Genomic DNA, 15,147 nt, shown 5'->3' on the forward strand with positions numbered 1-15,147 from the left:
AGAGACCGAGAACATGTTTTACATACATGGCTTCACTCCTTCTTTGGTTTTCCCCACAGATGACTTACTTACCATCAACGATTCAGAAAAGTACGGTGCTGCTTCTTCCCTAAAGTTGTTCCCTGAAGAGGAAAAGGAAGATGTCAACAAGACTGAGGGTTGTTTCAGACAAGATGATTTCACTTCTGTGTAGGAAAACTGTAAGTACAAGAACATGTAAAGCATAGGCATCTATTTCCTCCACACATGCGCGCTGTGAAATGGTTGGAGGGAGAGTTCTGACAACGTAGCAAGTCATGAAATAAATGTGTAAGTTATTTGTTGCTCATTATAGTACATGTGTGGAAATGATATCTATGTAGGAATGTTGTATGAAGCTGCCTCAGACAGTGGCCAAACTGGGAAGTTAAGAATAGCTGTAATCATACACTAAAACCAGTGCAGAACTTGGGTGGGAGATTGTTAAATTGGTTGGGGGTGGGAGATTGGTAAGTAGTTCTTCATTTACTTTTCCATTTATGTTAATGTTGTCCTAATGAAAAGTCATTGGTAACCCATTAGAATTATTTCAGGGTAGTTGCATTTCACAGTTAAAGTCAGCAGCCCATATTCACATCCCTAACTGGTTTCCAACCAATGAGCACATGAAGCTACTTTGTATGGAGTCAGTCCATGACCTATCAGGCTCCATACTGCCTACTCAGATGGGCACAGGGCTTTTTTTCTGGGAAAAGAGGTGGTGGAACTCAGTGGTAGAACTCAAGACAGCACAATGACGTCACTTTAGGTCAGCTGGAACAAGGGGGGACTTTTTTAAAGTTTTAATCGCCCTTGGAGAAAATGGTCACATGGCTGGTGGCCCTGCCCCTGATCTCCAAACAGAGGGGAGTTTAGATTGCCCTCCACGCCGCTCGGCATGGAGGGCAATCTAAACTCCCCTCTGTCTGGAGATCAGGGTGCAGGGCCACCGGCCATGTGACCATTTTTAAGAGGTGCCGGAACTCCGTTCCACCATGTTCCCACTGAAAAAAAGCCCTGGATGGGCAAATCCTCAACAAGGTAGACTTCAGGCAAAGGTCTTTTCCAGACCTCCCACCTGAGATCTTTTATCTGGAGTTACAAGAGATTGCACATCTGTACAAAGCAAGTGTTGTACCATTGAGCTGTGGCAACCCACCATCCCAAACATACATTCTTGCTAGATGTTTGATGTTCATTTTTGCAGCCTTGGAAAACAGTAAAAACATGGTGTTTATTAGGTCCCGGCAGCCTGCCATTCATCCTGATGCTATATAGCAGTTGGGTAAATACAGTGGCAGCCAAGGCTGGCAACCAGTAGGAGTCTCACCTTATGGAGTGTATGCATGACAGTGTCCTTGCACAGCCAAATTTATTGCATGACTCACCAATCACATGACCCTCCCACAAATATCTTGTCACTTTTTTTTGTTGTTGCCCAGCAGCCAGATCAGGGAGACATGAATAGATTTCCCACATCAAAATGGAAGCCACTAGGCATGTGTAACTCTAGTTACTCCTGACCCCACAGTTGTCTCTCATTGGTAATAGTCAAGTCAGCAGTATGCGTGGTGGTTGAAACTTAAGTACTGACCCTGAAACCCCCTAAGAAGTTGCTGCTGGTCGACATGCCATCAGTCGTAGCTACAGGGTTTTCAAAGCAAGAGACTAAGAGCCAAGCTACAAGTGACCTTTTTCACGTGGACAACACTTGATCGTTTTCGCAAGTTTTCCTGGGAACTGAAGTCCCAGTGTCCTTTCCCTCTCTGTTAGAATCGCTGCCTGAAGAGCCAGAGAAAGCTGGCTGCAGCAGCAGCTTTTGCAAATCGTTCCTCCAGCCACAAGCCTGCTCTCAAAGATTGTTTGGGGGTGGGCAGCTGCTACTTTCTCCCTGGGCGCCCTGTTCCCGGGGAGCTGCTCTGGAGAAAGCCGCCCTTCCCTTGCTCCTGAGCTCCTGGATAAAAACTGGAATGAGGGCATGTTAGAGCAGCAGCAGATTCTTCTGCTGTCACTGCGGCTGGAGCTTCACCGACACGGTGGCTTTCTCCAGAGCAGCTCCCTGGGAGCAGAACGCCCAGGGAGAAAGTAGCAGCTGCCCGCCCCTAAATGATCGTTGAGAGCAGGCTTGTGGCTGGAGGAACGATTTGCAAAAGCTGCTGCTGCAGCCAGCTTTCTCTGGCTCTTCAGGCAGCAATTCTAGTTCCCAGGAAAACTTGCGAAAATGATCAAGTGTTGTTGCCAAGCTACAAGTGATGCCTGACACAGGTTGGACACTTGTCAGCTTCCCTCAAGTTTTGACGGGAAATGTAGGCAGCTTGGCGGAATGTTGGACAAGTGACAGTTGAAAAGTCCATTGGACAGCAGTCGGAGAGCCAAGCTGCAAGACCAGGATGCCTACATTTCCCATCAAAACTTGAGGGAAGCTGACAAGTGTCCAACCTGTGTCAGGCATCACTTGTAGCTTGGCTGTAAGAGAGGTGGTTTGCCATTGTCTTTTTCTGCACAGTGACCCTCATTGGAGGTCTCCCACTGAATTACTAATCAGGGCTAACCCTGCTTATCTTCCAAGATCTGATGAGATCAAGCTATCCAGGTCAGGGCCCTAAGAAGCTACACATTCCAATTTTGCTTCTGAGCTACAGTGCAACAACAACAAAAATCTTTTAGTACCACAGTCATTCTATGCCTGCTTTTGAGTTGTGCAGGCCTAAGCAATGTCAAAAGTACAGATTCCACTCTAATTTCTGAAAGCTAATCAAATACACTTCTGGGCATTCAGAAATATGAGCATTGTTGCAGTGCTCCAGCCTAGCCTCTATTCATAAGTGTGGGAAGCCCACCTGCAAGCTGGATGGCCCGGATATTCGAAATATTATCAAGGAACATCCTGCAGATGGCTTCCGCGCCGTCTGTGTCAAGGTGATTATTGGAAATGTTCTGAAAGGGGTTATAGAAAAAAGAAGGGAAAAAACTTCAAAGGATGAAGTTACTCCAACTCTACATTTATTTCTGGGTGTTTCTAATAGAGGCTGCCAGCTCCAAGTTGGGAAATTACTGGAGATATGGGGAGGAAGGTGAAGCCTGGAGAAGGTGGGGTTTGGGGAGGGCAAGGACCTCAACGTGGCATAATTCCACAGAGTCCTCCCTCAAAAGCAGCCATTTTCTCCAGGGGAACTGATCTCTGTGGCCTGGAGAACAGCTGTAATTCTGGGAGATCTCCAGCCACCACCTGGAGACTGGCAACTATAGTTTCTAAGGAGCAAACATGTTATATTCAGATGTTCATAATGAAGTTCTGACTGTTCTTTTTAGTTTAGCCTAAACAGCAGCTTCAAGTATTTGCATTTGGGGACTATGAAGTAGTAACAGGAAGGTATTGGTTACCCCCCTTCCCCCACTGCCACTTCTCATTTTAAAAGTCCTGAGCTGTTTCCAAACCACCCACCCCCGGCAGGTGAAAACACTAGGGTTGCCAGCCTCCAGGTGGTGGCTGGAGATCTCCCAGAATTAAAACTGATCTCCAGGTGACAAAGTTCAGTTCCCCTGGAGAAAATGGTTGCTTTGGTGGAGGGTGCACTCTATGGCATTATATCCCATGGAGGCCCCTTATCTTCCCAAACTCTGCCCTCTCCAGGTTCCACCCCCAAAATCTCCAGGAGTTTCCCAATCTGGACCTGGCAACCCTAGTCCCAACTCTACATGTACCCACCACGAGAGACATGCCTTTGCTGAGATGCAACATTTTTGTGCACAAAATTGTGCACAAAATTGAAATAGAGTTGCCAACCACTAGGTGGCTGGAGATCTCCCGGAATTACAACTGATCTCCATGTCACAGAGATCAGCTCCTCTGGATAAAATAGCTACTTTGGAGGGTGGACTCTGTGGTGTTATACGCTTCTGAGTTCTCTCCCCTCCCCAAACCCCACCCTTTCCAGGCTCCACCCTCAAAATCTCCAGGAATTTCCCAAACTGGAGCTGGCAACCCTAGAAAACACAAGGCGTCCACACACACCCCTCCGGGGTCAGAAAATATTTGGGGGGCAATTCTTAGCAGACATGCAACAGAAAGGGAAACGTTTGAGCCGTTGCTCCCCTGTTAGTCTTGTTCAAATTTTAGCATCCTGTAGGCCTTTTTCTGTTACGTATGAGAAAAGCACAGGAAGGAGAAATCATGGAACTGCTTGTCCTGTTTCTGCTTACTTAGAGCTAAACTACGATAGGCTAATTATATGAGGAAGCGCATGTGAAGGGAGTCGCAATGTTAGCTGGGAAGCTGAGTTTTAAAAGAGATCAGAAGGTTTGTCAATTTCCCCTCTCTACAGAGCAGCAAAGATTGCTCCTCAGAGGGTTTGTTTATTTCCTCTTCACCTCCTAGAAGGGGAGGTGAAACTTGACTGAGCCTTCTGGTGGCAAAGAGGAAATTAACAAGCCTGAGCAGCCATCTCCCTGGCTCTGCAGAGGGGGGAAATTGACAGAGCCTTCTGATCTGTCTTTTAAAACTCGGCTTTCCAGCTAACATTGAGACTCCCTTCACAGGAACATCCTTGTGTAATTTGCCTCTTGTAGTTTAGCTCTTATACATTCAGCAGAATCAAATGATAAAGCTTTTCTTGTGCTCAATATCTCTTGCCAAATGCCCTCAGCTGCTATACATGTATCAGAGATCTGTAGCCTGGGTGGGCATTTGGCAGGCATGCAGAGTTGCCCAGTTTAAATGAGATGCTGGGCACATGCAACAGCATGCAGATTGTTCCCTTTTTGGGGGCCCACTGGCATCATGTTTAAATTGGATGGGACTATACCAGTTCAGGTAATGGGTACACTCTTGAGAGATCTGTGAAATCTTTTTTTTAAAAAAAACCTCTCTACATACACAAAATTTTCATGTCAGATAAAAGGTTTTGCTTGGACTTCTGTCTGGCATTACATTTTTGATGTTTAGGGAGTGTTGTGATGACACTGACAATTTAGAGACACCCCTTGTATTTTACAGTGTTCAGTTTGTGGACTTGTCCTAAGAGCACATGACCGTAGTTTCTGTTAGAGGAAGGAGACTGCTGTGCAAGATGTTGCAGGTACTCCTTGTATTACAGCTGTGAAGCCATTCCTCATTCTATTAGTCTGTCTATAGATGGCCCCAGGAATTGTTTTTGTGTGTTGTGTAAACATGCAGCCTGAAGTGGCTTTATCAGTGGTGTCTGCTGAATGTGTGTGTGTTATGTGCCATCAAGTCATCTCTGACCTTTGGTGATCCTATGAATGAAAGACCTCCAAAATGTCCTCTCAATCATTAACAGACTTGCTCAGATCCTGCAAACTGGAGGATGTGGCTTCCTTTATTGAGTCAAGCCATCTTGTTTTAGGTCTTCCTCTTTTCCTACTACTTTCCACTTTTCCTAGCATTATTGTCTTTTCCAGTGAGTCTTGTCTTCTCATGATGTGACCAAAGTCCGATAGCCTCAGTTTTGCCCTTTTAGCTTAACTGGCCCTTAATAGGTGTCCTTGTCACCAACTGATGTTCACAAATACTGGCTTTTGGATGGGGAGTGGGTGCTGAGTAATGAGTACAAACTTCAGAATAATATTCCATTGCAGCATTATGGAGTTCAAAATTGTATCTTATGTCCATAAATAACAGATAGAAAGATTGCACAATAAACACTGGTGCATATTCTCCTTGAAAAGCAAACAATGCCCCCCTCTTCCCAACGAAACTTTCTTCCCACCAGGCTCTGTTCAGTACAAATCAAGGATTCTTCTTATGCCTACTTTTCTATGCTCAAAATAATAGTGGAGCAGGCGGCAAGTAGGAATGCTACCAAATATCACACTATTTCCACTCAAAAGTTCTGGTATTGGCTTTCTGTATGAAATGAACCTGCAGTTGTGTCCTGTCCCCGCCCTCCCACCAGGACCATACCAAGGACATTCAACAGAAATGTTACCATTAAATTGCATATACATTATGTAAAAATATCATTAAATGCCAAATGAATCAAGAAATCTGACAGTGCAAGTGGGCGAAACAAGAGCAATGTAAGAAAACAAAAAGTGAGTTTTTAAAAGGCGTAATTGTACATCCTAGTGACCTGCTTGGGTTGGTTTTATGATGCTTTGGGCTGTAAACCAGAAGGGGCCTGAACAGTTGGGAACTATGTTGAGGAAGAAAATGCCACTGAGTTGTATCCCTCTAAGTCAATGGGCTTTGAAGGGTGGAGTTCTGCTTCATATGGCACTATAAGAGTCCAGGCTATAAATCTGAACAGGAAATGAGAAGAAGGTGCCATTCAATTGCAGCGTGTTTGAATAAGAAACGTAATGATGCAATCATCCTAAAAGTTAATATTAGAAAAAAGAGGCAAGTGTTTGGGATGGGGTAATTGCTTTGATATTAATGAAACAGCGCTGCTTCACACATTTCAGCTCAAGACACTGTTGAACACATGGGGAAGAGTTCAATTTAAACAAAATACTAATGGTGGTCCTTTTGATCCTCTCTGTAAGCTTTAGCATACAGTTCACAGTATGATAAAACTATGACCACATCCTCAACAACCCGTGATGTAACTTATTCACCCCACACATTGTAACCATCTTGTTCTGGCTGACAAAAATCTTTCAACACATAGGAATTCAGGTTGTGGACGTTGTTCCAGATCCATGTCGAATTCAAAAGAGTAAATTTGTGTATATATCTCAATCTGTTATTAGGCAGCACTGCTATGGTGACTGATAAAGCTGCTTTTTAGGTATACTTGAAACCAGTCATTTGGTGCAGGGTTTAGCTTGCTCAGACAAGTCATCAGCATAGAGGATTATGGAATACTTTTTAAAAAAAAAATCACATGCAATTTCTTCTCTGCCTTACATCACCACATCAAGGTTCACACCTCTCTCGCCTGGAGACCCCCCCCCCAAATCCTGACAGTGGCTCTGCAGTCAGAACACTGACTGAATCTAGACCAGTACCATCTACCCAGATGGATAGTGCTGATCCAAACTCTCCAACAAGAGTCTTCCCCCACTCTTTATACCCCAGAATTTAACTGAAGATGCAGAGAGGTTAAAAGTAGGACTTGTAACATGTATTTAACCACAGAGCTCTTCTTGTAAAATGGGGGGAAAGATACCCACGAGATCAAAATAGTATATCACTTTACATACATAGAATTCTAAAAATGAAGTAGCTTAGCAAAATTTCTAGCAAAGAACACATTCTAAAGCCAGGTATAAATGAACTCCCTCACTCTCTACAGGGAAAGATTGGATACCAGCTCTTGGATGTAGCAGTTCTCCCGCAGCATCTGAACCAGGGATGTGGCTCCTTCGCCCAGAATCCAGTTATCCGCTAGCTCTAAGTGGGTGATGGTTGTGTTGGACTACAGAATGAAGAATTTAAACATGGACAGGGAAATGCAGGCAGATTAGTTTAATTTACTGACAGAGAAAGCCTTTATCATTAAGTGCTAAGATTGCCGTACAGATTATTTCCCACCACTCATGTCCCCCCCAAAGCAGTGAGATTTAAGCCAAACTACTAATGTTATTTGTGTAATAATCAAGACACGTAAGAGGTCACATGGCGTTATTTACTGGGCAGATAATGTTGCATCATAGTGCATGGACCATTTACTGTGTGGTGATGTTTGTAATGAAATATACAAAGCTTTCATTACTGAAGCATCAGAGGAAATGAATAAGGAATCTTTAGACCCAAAGAAAGATAGAAACAGGCGGCCAAGCCAAACCATATAATTTTCCTCATTGGAAATGCCCCCTCAGGCTGCTTTAAGCCTGAAGAGAAGAAAAAGACTAGATATTGTCCCCCCCCCTTATAAAGGGTTAAGCAACATGGGGGAAAGGTATTTTTGATCAGGGAAGGGGTACAGGGGAACAAACTACCCCTGCTCTTCCCCAGTGCCAAGCCCTAATCCATATCAGTTCCTCCATAGCTGTTTCCTGCAGCTTAAATGCACATCTGGGGATCTGATCCCCAGATTCCTGTTATGGTTTGATCCCAGAACTGAGGGGCTGAAACATTTTAAAAGGATTTGTTTTGACATTTTCCAGTGGTCTGCACTTTCACCATTGTAGATTATACTACATTGTAGATTATACTACTGGTAGATTGTACTACTGTTTATGTAAATATGCTCCTCCTGGGTAGTTTCCATGTCATTTAATATGTCATGTCAAATTTCTTATGTTTTGGTTCAGCAGTGTTTCATCTATGTATTCTGAATTATGCTTGTTTTCAAACTTCTGCAATCCCTAGTCTATTGACTACTGAATGCCTCGCTATTTGTCATATTGATTTATACTGTAATCAGCCTTGAATCTCAGTGAGAAATGCGGACTATAAATAACATATAAATAAATGAAATAAGTTGTGGGAAGCTCAGTTCCTTTCCTCAGGATAGGAATTTGAGCCTAGAAATGACAGCTAAAGGGAGACCCATGGACTTAGGACATTGTGAGAGCTTGCTCACCATGATGTCATAAGGGTTGTGTGTACTGAAATGGGTGCCCAGATGGGGAGTCTCATTTCACAGTGCCCTTCCCAGTTATGAAGCAGAGTTCTTGCCTTATCTGGAAGTAATGCAAGAAGGTAATCTTGACATTACCTCAGGCTACAAGCAACTGATAATTCACAGGATTTCTAACCACAGTAATACTACAGTAACGCTGTAATAATTCTTTGGGAACTGAGAGGACAGTACTCTCTTTTACTGGTCAGTATACACAATGGAGAATTAATTCTGAATAAATAAACATTACCTTAGCTTTTCATTTCTCGTTGCACTATATAGTACCTGCGCAATCACCATTATAGTTCCTGGGTCAGCAATTTACACTTCCCTAAGGCCATTAGCATTTCTTCGAGAAAGTACAGTTAGCTGTTCAACCTTGAAGCGTGTTGAAATGGACTGTATGGTTATTTCTTCAGCATTCAGAAGATAACAATATTACTTTACTCAGGTATGCTATAAGGAACATCAAAGCATCTGCATTTCTGATTAAAATTCCTAACATGAGCGCTCTCAGAAGTTGTCAGTTAGGCTGTATGCTTAAACCAGATCTGAATAGTTTTATCCTTCCTCTTGAATGCTACCCTCTGTTCCGAAATGAGAAAAATATCGATATTATATAACTATAACATTAGCTAGTTGACTAGTTATCCTGGTTGTATAAATGTTTTTATTTTTATTTAGGTTATTTATATGCCATGCCTTTCTCCCAATGCAGCTAGGATCTAAGTCAGATAAAAAATAAACACAATACGAAAACAATAATCTATTAATATCACAAAAACACATCATTAAGGCAGATAAGCCAGAGCCCACATCTCTAACCTTTAGACTGCTTTATAAGCTCTCTTAAAGAGTTCCTTGCCAGAAGGCTATGAAGGTAGGCGGTACTTGCCCTTCCAGGGGGGCAGTTTACAGCAGCAAATGTTACTTACAACTAGAGCAATGGCAATGGCTTTGGTTCCCTTAGGTCCTAGCCCATGATGGTTGAGGTTCATAATGGGCTCCTCCATGTTCCGAATGAAGTAAGAGACAGGAATCACTCCCACCAGCTTGCAAGCCTCTTTGTACAGCTCCGTACCCTTTATGGTTGTAAACGACCGCTCAGCATCTGCAAAGACAAATCAGTATGGTTAGCAATGCATTGTTCCTTTACTCCTGGCAGATAGAAAACTAACGAGGAGCTGGCTGGGGGTCCAGAGAGAGCCAATGATTTAGGAACTGACACCACCTAAAGTAGTGGTACAAATGACGATCTCTGAAGTTTTTCCTCGGAAACTTGTGGATCTCATGTTGACTCCAGGAAAAAAATGTCACAGAAAAAGAGGTCTTCCAGTTATGTCAAGCCTGCATTATGAATAAAAGCAGCATTTGTAGTCAGTTTAAATCCTGTTTATGCTCATGTCACACAACTGCCCTAATCCAGCAAGGAAAATCCACATGTGGAGCTGATGTGCATCATGACAGAGATCTGTCCCCCACTGATCTCGATGGCTGGGTCTGCTGCAGATGTTTCTGTGCATATCTTGCAGAATTTGTTTTTATTCTCTACTTTTATTTTCTACTTTTGTTCTACTTTTAATACCCCATTTATATTTGAATAAAATTTAGTTACTCTTCAACAAGGTGGTAAGGGGTTATAGACAAACAATTTTTAAAAATTCTCCAAATTCCTAAAAAAAGAAGATGGGTTAGCAGTACAGTACCAAAGGTAACATAACATCCGTGTTAAAGGCTATTACTGAATAGTTTAGATCAATGAGAGGGTACTGGTCAGCAGACACAGATCTGGTATAAAAACAGGGCTGGTTAATGGGTGAGATTCATATTTTAAAACTTGTAAATGTAATGGCAGTCTTTCAGTTAAAAACTTTGACCAAGTTGTTCTGGTGTTCTCCAGATGGCCCATGTCTTGATAAAAGAGTCATTCGTCAATTTAGGAAGCGTACCTATGCTTTTATGGATGGAGCCAGGGCTTTTTTTCAGTGGGAACGCGGTGGAACGGAGTTCCAGAACCTCTTGAAAATGGTCACATGGCTGGTGGCCCCACCCCCTGATCTCCAGACAGAGGGGAGTTTAGATTGCCCTCTGCGCCACAGCACGGAGGACAATCTAACCTCCCTTCTGTCTGGAGATCAGGGGGCGGGGCCACCAGCCATGTGACCATTTTCTCCGAGGGCAACCCACTAAGTTCTACCACCTCTTTTCTCAGAAAAAAAGCCCTGGATGGAGCTACTGGGTGGAACAGCCTTACACCAAGTCAGAGCACAGCTTTACCAAGATCAGCATTATCTACTCTGACGGGCAGTGGCTTTTCAAGGATCTCAGGCCGAGGTTCTTTCACATCATGCACTACCTGATCCCTTTATCCCGAGATGCCTGGCAGACGCTGTACCACTGAGCTACAGCTGCTCCAAAGGTCAGGATGACCTTGAGCAAGCCTGTTTATCTCACAAGGTTATTGCTAGGCTGAGGGAGAAGGTTTGGTTAGAAAACAGGACGGTAAACAGTCACCTTCTATTTCAAGGTCTGTGTCAGAATTCTCTGCCCTTTCTTTCTCCTCTTCATTGTCAGTGGCCTCAAAAGCAGATTCCGCCTCCTCAGATGTGCTGCCTTCTGACATCTTGCCATCCTGGTCTGGAATAAGAATAATCACATTCATCTGCCATGGTGAACCAGACCTTTGCAGTGCCCCAATACATACCACGCTGCACAGGAAACCGGCACTGCCCATTCATGAATCCCTGAGCACTCTTAGATAGCACTCCTTCCCTAACTTTGTCCTCTTTGACATGCATTACACTCACCAAAAAGCAGTCATAGGTCAATGGATGCTCTCCACAGAAGATTCAACCGCTTGCTGCCTTTTGGAATGCCTCTCCAGTGTGCCTGCTGACCAGGTTCAAAGAGGCATCATTGCTCTTTTCCAGGGGCTTTACCTCTGAAAACCCACTTCCTCTCCCCTCGCCACCGCCTCCAGAGTTGAGCCACTTCTTGTTCTGGCAGTCAGGTCTGATTACTGCATTCCTCACATATTTTTTACAATCAACCTAAAATCATGCCAATTGCTTTTATCCCACCACTGACTGACCAGAGGCAATACACCATGTGAGAAAGGTTTAGGGCGGTCTTCTTTAATAACACAAAATAGTTTGACATGCCACCGTGCCCAGGGATTGGAAGCAAGATTTGTAACGAGATGCCACTAGATGCGATACCACCTCTCTCGCCTCCAATTCATAATTTATTTTACAATTAAGGAGAAACAGAGTTTGAAAAACTGCCTCTTGAGAGAAATCAAATAATATAAGAGTCTCCCATGGTGATGTTACTATAACTTTTCCTATCTGATGTTGAGAAAATGCGGCTTAATATTTTTTCAGCGTATTTAGCTTCTTCCTTGCTTCCATTTATTGGCTTACGGACTTGCACTTTTGCACCCTCTTTAAATGTTATTCAATATTCAAGTCTGATATAAGATCCACAGTTCGGTCATCCAAGCATGCATATGTGTGAAAAAATAGAGAGTGTTGGCTTGGGGCCACCGATGGGTATCTCTCATTTCATTGGATCAACTCTCCATATTTAAACTACTAGCCTGTTCAGTTGGATTACTTTCAAAGAGTCCTGTGTCACTGGGGGAAAGTTAATAACCACAATTAATTTAAATTCAAAATGGGATTAACATGCTGGCAAACTTCCAGTTCAGGGTGAGTGTCCGGTAGCCTTTGAGAAGGAGTAATTGGTTTGTGATTGCAATAAAACTATAAGGCAACAAGGGATCAAACAGGGCCATCAGGTTCCAGCCTCTTCTTAAAGGCAGATCCATCTGCTTTTACCCTTCCCTTTTTAAAAAGTTTTATCTGAAAAGAAAAACTGAAATGAAAAATAGAAAGTGCGCAGAAACTTACACAGAATACAAAGTACTACATTTGAACTACAACAGAATAGTATATTCAAAATATGTGGGGCAACACAACTAGCTTATGGGATAGTTTTCTTCTCCCTCTCTTTAATTACTTATACCTAAAATTCAATATCAATAGTTACCCTTCCTGTGCTTGGATCCAGACTAGCATTTCCATGGGTGCAAAGATTTCAACCAGCAGAACGTGACTTTCTCACCTCCCCCTTTCTGCTGAAGCCCAGTACTGTTTCCGGAAAGTCCTTGGGGCCCCTGTCTCCCAGCAACAGGAATCCAGGGTAATTTGGGGCAGCAGTGGGAGGGGAAAGTGGGCAAGTCACGTAGAAATCCTTGTGTTCCTGGAAACATTAGTCTGGATCCAAGCCCTGGATTCCAGTCCACACAAATAAGCTTTCCGTTACAATTATGTGCAGTTCCATTTGTAACAGTTCAAGGTTTATCTCATTTCACGTTGTTCAGTATACTCAACTGGCTTGCTTATTTGTAAGACTTAAACCCCCACCCCCACCCTTTCAACAAATGCTTTCATAAAAGCAAATCATAAAACCAGGGATGGGTCTTCTTGCCCCCCTCTGCTGAATACCATAAAAGAGAAAGAGCTAAGCAAGAAATTAAAGTTCCACAGCAGTCACAGAGAAAGCCCCGCTCCTTGTACTTAGGGTTGCCAACTCTGGCTTGGGAAATTTCTGGAGTTTTGGGGGCAATTCCTGAAGAGGACCGAGTTTGGAGAGGAAAAGGAGCTCAGCACAGATGTGATGTCATGGAGTCTGCCCTCTGGGGTTACCATTTCTTTCAGGGGGCTGATCTTTGTAGTCTGGAGATCCGTTGTAAATCCGGAGGTTGGTAATCCTACTTGTATTAGAAACTATTCTGGCCTCTGAGTGAGTTGGAACTTGAAACAGGTCTCTGAGAAATCTAAGGCCTAGATTTGAACTTGGTTTATTGAGAAACTTAGATTTGTGAGGAAAGATTGTTTCTGGCCTTACACATGAAGCTGCCTTATCAGACCATTGGTCTATCAAAGTCAGAATTCCCTGCTTTGACTGACAGCAGCTCTTCAGGATCTCAGAAATATTTCACATCGCCTATTACCTCCTTCTGGGGATGCTGGGGATTGAACGAGCACTCAATGCCACGCTACAAGAGACAGATTCCCTAGTTTTAAACTCATGTCTGCCGACTCAATTTTTAATTGTAGTTTTTTAATACAGAGCCACAAGACCCCTTCCAGAACAGGCACGCAGTGGGGCAGCCCTAGTCTTGCAGGCTTGCTTTCCGCCTGCTCTCTCCTCCTTTGCAGGAGGAAGATGGGCAATCTGGCTGGCAAGCCCTGCCACTGTCTCCAAGCTGTTAACAGCACCCACCAAACATGTTCAAGGTGCAAGAGACTCTGGGCTCTTTGCTGTGCCTGAGGGTGTCACTTGGCATTCCTCACTGTGTACAAAAATGAGCAGATTTTGTATTATAATTCATGAGCTGCCTTGTATTTCTTTCTTAATAGCACAGAGCGAGGCATGAGCATGTAACCATCCTGGAAAGGGAGAGTGCATTGTGAAAGCATCCAAATGAAACTAGATTCTGCCCAGCTTACAGACCCTGCACAGAGTCCCGTGGATGCTGACAGAAAAGGATTCAGGGAACTTTCCAAACTGGAAGAAGCTGGGATGGTGTGTGTGTGTGTGTGTGTATAGAAACCCAGTGCACCTGCCCTTCCCTCCCTCTCCCTGACCTCTTTGTGAAGGAGCGCCATGGAAGCTTAGTCCAAGCCTTCCTGTCTTTGCATGTGGATTCAAAACTAGACTGGGCAAGGGGAGGCAGGCAAGCAGTGCTCATCAGCTTAATGATCAGAGAGGCGTGGAGAGGGGTAACAGGGTTGCCTTCCTCCTGCATCCTCCTTGGGTGAGCTGGCCGGACAGCAAGCACACTCAACCAGGGCTGCCCCACTCTGCACCTGTTCTGGAAGGAGGCATTGCAGCTCTGTGTTAAAACACTACAAATCAATTAAAAATGGAGTCAGCAGACACTGGTTTAAAACGAGAAACCCGTCACTTGTAGTGTGGCCCTGAACTACTGCCTCTTCTGAGGAGAAGAGAAGCTGGATGAGACACAGCGTAACGTAGTCCTTAAGAGTGTTGTGCTGGGATCGGGGAGAACCAGGTTTGAATCCCCGCTTTGCAACGAAGGCTTTCTGGGTGACCTTGAGCCAGGCACTCACTCTCAGCTTAACCTACCTCACAGGGTAGTTGTTGTGAGGATCAAATGGAGGAGGGGGAAATGATATTGTAAGATGCTTTGGGTCCCCCCATTGGGAAGAAAAGCAAGGTAGAAATAAGCAAAATCAATCAATCGATGGACTGCAATACTGACTGCATTACCACTGCCACCTTTGACTTCTCCATCACGCCACAAAGACATCTCAAGATGTCCACCCCCTTTTTAAGAAACAACCTCACCTTATTAGTATGTGGATATAAAAGGGACAATTGTGCATACTGATTTATTTTTAACAAATTCCAACCCATGATCTAGAGAAGAAATTGTGGAGTTTATGGTAGAGCTGCAATATGATATCTGCTGAAGTTCTAGTGGTCATCCAGTGGTTTGTATTTTAAACAACACAGTGATAACAGCCTCACCTCCCTCTTCATCAGAGTCAAAGATGAAAAAATCCAT

At 43.8% G+C, this 15,147-nt stretch overlaps 1 protein-coding gene across 1 annotated transcript in view; it reads right to left on the reverse strand.

The window, feature by feature from the left end:
* Positions 1–15,147, reverse strand: part of LRRC74A (leucine rich repeat containing 74A) — a 46,894-nt gene extending 31,747 nt beyond the window's left edge. Inside the window, exons 1-6 of the mRNA XM_054972642.1 lie at positions 15,111–15,147; positions 11,064–11,186; positions 9,485–9,660; positions 7,293–7,400; positions 2,859–2,955; positions 73–122 (exon numbers count right to left, since the gene is read on the reverse strand). Of these exons, the coding sequence (XP_054828617.1) occupies positions 73–122; positions 2,859–2,955; positions 7,293–7,400; positions 9,485–9,660; positions 11,064–11,186; positions 15,111–15,147 (591 nt within the window). The remainder of the gene's footprint in view (positions 1–72; positions 123–2,858; positions 2,956–7,292; positions 7,401–9,484; positions 9,661–11,063; positions 11,187–15,110) is intronic.

Source organism: Eublepharis macularius, chromosome 2 (assembly GCF_028583425.1).
Source record: "Eublepharis macularius isolate TG4126 chromosome 2, MPM_Emac_v1.0, whole genome shotgun sequence".
NCBI lineage: Eukaryota > Metazoa > Chordata > Lepidosauria > Squamata > Eublepharidae > Eublepharis > Eublepharis macularius.